General features: G+C 33.2%; 1 protein-coding gene across 2 annotated transcripts; it reads right to left on the bottom strand.

Annotated features, from left to right (window-relative positions):
* Positions 1-1,459: 1,459 nt before the first annotated feature.
* Positions 1,460-5,707, bottom strand: LOC104227367 (uncharacterized). Of its 2 annotated transcripts, XM_070153385.1 has the most exons (7): positions 5,534-5,707; positions 5,204-5,413; positions 4,675-4,767; positions 2,477-2,584; positions 2,026-2,396; positions 1,909-1,942; positions 1,460-1,718 (listed from the first exon to the last, which is right to left on the bottom strand). In XM_070153385.1, the coding sequence occupies exons 2-6, from the start codon at positions 5,225-5,227 to the stop codon at positions 1,933-1,935; spliced, it is 606 nt and encodes a 201-aa protein (XP_070009486.1). In that variant the 5' UTR covers positions 5,228-5,413; positions 5,534-5,707; the 3' UTR covers positions 1,460-1,718; positions 1,909-1,932. The 2 variants fall into 2 exon arrangements, with proteins under 2 accessions (XP_070009486.1, XP_070009485.1); XM_070153384.1 differs by lacking the exon at positions 1,909-1,942.
* Positions 5,708-6,107: the final 400 nt, after the last annotated feature.

Here is a 6,107-nt window from a genome sequence, read left to right as displayed (position 1 = left end):
ACGTACGGACCCATCCGAGGGTAGCAGGGTCGTTGGGATACTTAAACATAAGGTCATAAGGGTTGGGGGTCCTTAGGTTGAGTGGCTAAATGCATGACTTGGAGGGTATAGCAAGAAAGGAGGAAAAGAATTTTTGTAGCCAACGTAGCTAGGATGCATAGCTACGCTGGCATGCGTAGCTAAAACCAGGAAGAAGAAAAGATGAGAAGGAGAAGCTTCAGCTGTGCGTAGCTAGGGAGCGTAGCTACGTAGCCAGACGTAGCTAGGGAGTGTAGCTACGTAGCCAGACGTAACTAGGTTGCGTAGCTATGCTAGCATGCGTAACCAGTAACAGAGGGAAAACAAAAGGGACTTTAGATGCGTAGCTACGCTCAGGTCCTACGAAACCCAACAACAACAACCCAGTATAATCCCACTTAGTGGGGTCTGGGGAGGGTAGTGTGTACGCAGACCTCACCCCTACCCTAGGGTAGAGAGACTGTTTCCAAATAGACCCCGGCATCCTTCCCTCCAAGAACTTCCCACCTTGCTCTTGGGGAGACTCGAACTCACAACCTCTCGGTTGGAAGTGGGGATTGTTTACCATCAGGTCCTATGAAACCCATTTTCTATAAATAGACACTACAACAAATTTGATTATCAATGATGAATTATTTTGTCACCTATGATTCACTTTTCGTCACCAAAGATTTTTTATGACGAATTTTTTTTGTCAATCTTTCGTCTCTAAAACACTGTCACTAATAACATATAAAGGCAACTTTGTGTTTCGTCGCCAAATAATGAAGTATTAAATACGAAATTCTTTTTCGTCCCTAAATACGCAATATTTATGACGGATTTATTTGTCATAAAAAGTACAAAAAAATCGTACTTAATAGTATGATTTCATCACTAAAAAGTGCATTAATGTCGACGAAACTGCCTCGTCTCTAAAATTTAGTTTAATTAGTGACGACGTTAAATGTCTCTAAAGCTATGTGTGTTTCGTAGTTGAAAACCGTAATTTTGTCATTAAAGACTACCTTTTATCTACAAAAAAGTATTTCGTCCCTAAATATATAATTAGTGACAATTATAATTTTATAGTTAAAACTACCATCTTGTCACTAAAAAGAATATTTTTATCGACAAAACAAAGTTGTCACTATAAGTTATCATAATTAGTGACAATTACAATTGTCAAATAATACAAAATTGATTCGTAGTCAATAAAAAGATGATTTTGGGACATAAATTATTTTGTCACTAAATATAGTGAATTTATGACGAACTTAATTTGTATAATAACGAAAATGTGATATTCCTAAAAACTATATAAAAGTGAACTTTTTTGTCACTAATAACAAATGTTTGATGACGTTTATATTCGTATTTGTTTTAGATTGACGTAATACGAATTTGAAATAACATAATAAAACAATCAACGTAATAACATAAAAATAAAAACAATCAGAGGTAATAACAAAAATATTCACCATTGATCATAAAACTAATATTAAAACTATATTGAAATAAAAGCTCCTTAAATTAAAAGAAACATAGTTAAAGTAAATATGTCCAACGTAAAAGTCTAATTGAGAAATATTACTCCTAAACTAGGACTGGGAAGTAAGTCTAATTGAGAAATATTACTCCTAAACTAGGACTGAGAAGTGGAGGAATGCAGTGACACTTCACTTGCAATTAGTCTTGATCCAATAGTTTCCTCCATATACCTGTATAAAATAGAGAAAAAATTATGATTTAAGTTAATACTTTATGGTATCATGGTATAAATAAGATATAATTGGTATAAACTACAACTTCTTGTTAGACGTAGAGTTTAATTGGTGAAACAAATAAATAAATTGTGATACAAGTAAATAAAAATGAGAAAAAAATTAAATAGTGTGAAGTTTAGTGTACCCAAAGTTGATAATCTGGTGGGGCTCAATCTTCACTGTATCATTAAAAAAACATTCGAACTTAGATGCTAAAAGAATTATACTTGAATTTATCATTTAAAGATGTAGTACTTCTAACCTTGATGGTGATGAGCCAATAAAATGACGCTTCATTTGGTTTAATATTTCCTCTTGGCGTGCCCTTAGAGTACCCAGCTCAGAAGTTAATGTTTTTATCTGTATCTGCTGATTTGCTACCTCAGTTTCAGTTACATTCAAACGTTCTTGTAAACCATGTTGGGTAGTAGCAGCATCCTCTTTTGCCCTCCTAAGAGCATCCTCTAATTCTGTTGTCCTTCTTTTTGTTGTTGTAGTTGTATTAGGCTTTGGACCATAACCAAGACCTTTAATATATCCCGACCTTGTACCAAGTACATTATCAACAATTTCATCAATAGTCATTGGATTCTCTTCAGAAACAGATCGAGCTCTCAAATCTCTCATTTTGTTCTACATAAAAATATTATATCAGTTAAATTAATTATAAGATAGAATGAATACATGTGACATGTTACTAAAATATTACTTACGTAGTTAATCTCAGCCTCTGGAGATGACCATCCTTTTTCACTCGAGTAATGGGTACTTTTGAAGAACTCAATCCTATTTGGCTCTACTCCTTCATGTTCCTTCACACCCTACACAATATGAAAATAATATGAAATATTACTAAAATATCATCTTAGTAATGAATGCCTAGGGTGATTGAACCTCAACCACATTGACATGATTAGATTACAGGTTCAACAAAAGGTAATGAATGTATGTAGATCAAAGCTTTTTACCTATACCAACTCCTGTCAAGGCAACCATTTTTGAGAGTTTTGTAAGACAGAACATTGCAGAGTCAGAAATTGATGTGACAAGTAACATTAGACAACTAATGAAGAGTAGTTATGGCTTCCCAACTAACAACAAGACAGAATTTTTATATGTTGACTGCCCTTTTATACAAAAATAAACTCAGAGAAAGGAAACAAATAAAGGTTTTATATCAGAAAGCTCAATATATTTTAAGAGCCTTAAAATACTACTACTAACAGTTGTTATAGAATACATGACGCAGACAGAGAACTGGTTTTCCTTGTTATTAAGGTCCTAGATGTGATACTAATATTTGATAATTAAAAGTTTAACTAAAGCATGCTGACAAAGATTTAAAGAAAAGTAAAGAGAAACGAAAGAAACAAGTTGCACAGAAACGTCCCCACCTCTCAATTACCAATTCACCATGACTTTGTTCACTATAAATTACATCTCAAACTTAGAAATAACTAAATAGGCTTCAATGTTTCACAACAGACTCCCCTTGATCCTTGGGACCCTTTCTCATATTCCCGTGGTCCAAACATTGATCCAAAGTCGAATATGTAACTCCACCAAAGACCCTAAACACGCATCTAACTATCTAAGTTATTCTTAATACAAAAAGAGTTCAATCAAACATCCTAAATGCAGCCTCTCTAGTTCATTTCATATTGTCGACAACTTAAACCAGACAAAGAAGGAAAAAGAGCAGTGATTCAGATCATTGTTGACTTTAATAGAAGCGCGACTTTCTTACATGGGCAACTGGAGGGCATGATATCTAGATGACTGCATAACATATACAAACAGATAAAAACTTCTTATTTATGAATAGGTTTGGTGTCTGGTTGTGAAAATATTTACACATATGAGGCAAGGTTAGTTTCAAAGAGTCAAGTACTACACATTAAGCAGGTTCTCTATTTTTTATACAAATGATAAGTTTCTCCCATTTTAGCAATTCTCATCCCACACATCTGACTTTCTAATGTAGGCAGGGATCATAGAACTCAAGCAAAAAAAAAAGCAAATACAAAGGAAGAGGAAGAACTGACACAGAATGCTTTCCGAGTTCGAACAACTCAAACATAAATAAAATAAAAATAACTGCTTTACATAGAAGATATGCCTTCCGTATGAGAAGAGATAAGATATTAACTAAAATCAATGGATACATTAATCTTCAAATATAAAAGTATAGTTGATGGAATGTCTGATGAGAATCAAGTTTTCTACTTCTTTTTTCTTAGAAAAGGTAAGTTTTATTGAGTATCAGCACTAACGTTGGGGCTGTAAATTAGGAAATGAGATCTAACAAGATTTCAGCATCATTTACAAGTTCCAGTTTACACCAAAACATAATAAGAGCTTAACAGTCAAGTTCTAGTAATTTACTACTTAAGAGCATGAAATGTCTAATATTTAACCAAGTTATATGTCTAGTTTTAAGTGCTAAGTTATGTTATCAAAACACTCATAAACTACATTAACATGGAAACAGGTGGTTAAAGCAGTGATTGATCCTAGTGCAAATATGGAGTTCAGAGCCAACACGGCAGATGATCCTCACAAGAGGAAACCAGATATCAACAAAGCAAAAGAAGCTAACCGGTTCATGAAATGCCATATAAGAAAACTAGAAATCCAATAACGAGTCACAAACAGAGCCTCGACAGCAATAAATAGGCCAAACAAGCTCTAGAATACTCAACAATTGCAATAAAAAAACTTGCACAACAACAACAAGAAACTAACTTGATTTGAATTATGAATGAAAAATAGCAATACTTAAAAGTATGTGCAAGTTCTTTTCTTTTTTTTCACCATTTTGAATATTAAAAGTGTCCCTTGAGATTTCAGTCTTCGCCTACCAAGCATAGAGATTGGAAAAGTTCCAAAAAATAAAAATAGTATAACTTACTATTTCAGCACGAGCAGCTACAAAAGCTCTTGACCCCATGAAATGATTAGATTTCAGCTTTGTTCGATTGACCTTGTTTATCTCGCATCGTCTCTACAAAGAATATATAAATATAAGTAAATAAAATTATAATGAAACAAATATGATGCTAAAGCTTATTATCATTTCGCACTATAAGTTCTCAGATGTTAGCATAAAAGAGTGGACATAAACTAAAGAACCACGTCAAGCTCTTCTCAAAGGTTGCAATTTTCAGAGGCATTTAAAGAATCCTTTTTTTTTCTTTTTTACTTCCAGTTTATTTTCTACTCTTATTTGTATCTTCTGTAAGGGTCTACTCATATCAATGTAAGCCATATCATCCATGAATGAATGTTGCAGCTACAAAGTAGAGAAAAATATTTTCTGAAAATATCTTCTGTACATTTTGTTTGTACGTATTCTTAATTACTTAAAGAAAAAGGTTGAGAAATCGTGAATGTTGTTTGCCAGAAAAAGATATAACGAGACAAATATGAATAGAAATTACCTTATGCTCTGGATTCGCCCACATGTCACAGAGCCTGTTCCAATTTTCCGGGGTCAACTCTGGCACTTCAATTTTACGAGCCTCTTCCTCGGAGCTTGCACTTTCAAATAGCTTTTTTAATTTGTACCGTCATTGTCGGCTTCTATTTTTCAGAATATCCTCACAACTATCTTTGGTGTAATGCTCGTCCAAGTTAATTTCAAACTTCTCCTGCAAAATGAGAAGTTTTGAAGACACTCACAAAACAATCAAAATTTCCTTTGCTGGTAAAAGATTAAAAACTAACATATTTATAATGTAATAAAATTTACCAAAATATAGAATCCTTACATGGCATCTAATTAATGCTGCATCCTTATCATCTCTTGTGAGTTCCTTCCACTTGTTTGGAAGCGAAAGAAAGTTGCGAGCAATAATTCCTAACTCATTTGATAGCTTTGCTGATGGAATTGCCTTAACTGGCCTTCCTTTACCAACTGGAATGTCTATAACCATCTTTCTCCCTATAGACTTCTTCATTTTCTCAAGACCTTTTCCCATTGTCCTTCCACGACCTTTCCTGATTCTAGTTGAATCATCTGATTTTAAAAAGTAAAAATCAGTTCAAAATACTTGCTAAAATTTTTAAATGGTAACCATGTATATATATTAGTAATTAATTGTCATGCTACAAATGAAAACTCTACTGTTTCAAGTTTAACATTAATGAATGTTTCAAATATTAATATATTTGGTTCCAACTTAAACACAAAAGAATCCTAGATGCTGGAATATAAAGATTGTTATTTCTTTCCAGTTGAGGAAAGTAAGAATTTGTTGAAACTTCTTATTGGGCGACAATCAGAAACTTTGTTTACATCCCCTCTTTTAAACACAATCTGTTTGTTTTATAAAGATAAACTCA

The sequence above is a fragment of the Nicotiana sylvestris genome, chromosome 8, assembly GCF_000393655.2.
Source record: "Nicotiana sylvestris chromosome 8, ASM39365v2, whole genome shotgun sequence".
Lineage (NCBI taxonomy): Eukaryota > Viridiplantae > Streptophyta > Magnoliopsida > Solanales > Solanaceae > Nicotiana > Nicotiana sylvestris.
This window is presented reverse-complemented; position numbering and strand designations above follow the sequence as displayed.

What these genes read in the sequence shown, in the direction of transcription:
- LOC104227367 (XM_070153384.1), bottom strand. Translation starts at nt 5,227, where the DNA reads ATGTGGGCGAATCCAGAGCATAAG. An exon ending in TAGCTGCTCGTGCTGAAATA is followed by an intron (nt 2,585 to 4,674) that starts GTAAGTTATACT and finishes CATATTGTGTAG; the next exon opens with GGTGTGAAGGAACATGAAGG. An exon ending in ATTGGCTCATCACCATCAAG is followed by an intron (nt 1,719 to 2,025) that starts GTTAGAAGTACT and finishes TATTTTATACAG; the next exon opens with GTATATGGAGGAAACTATTG.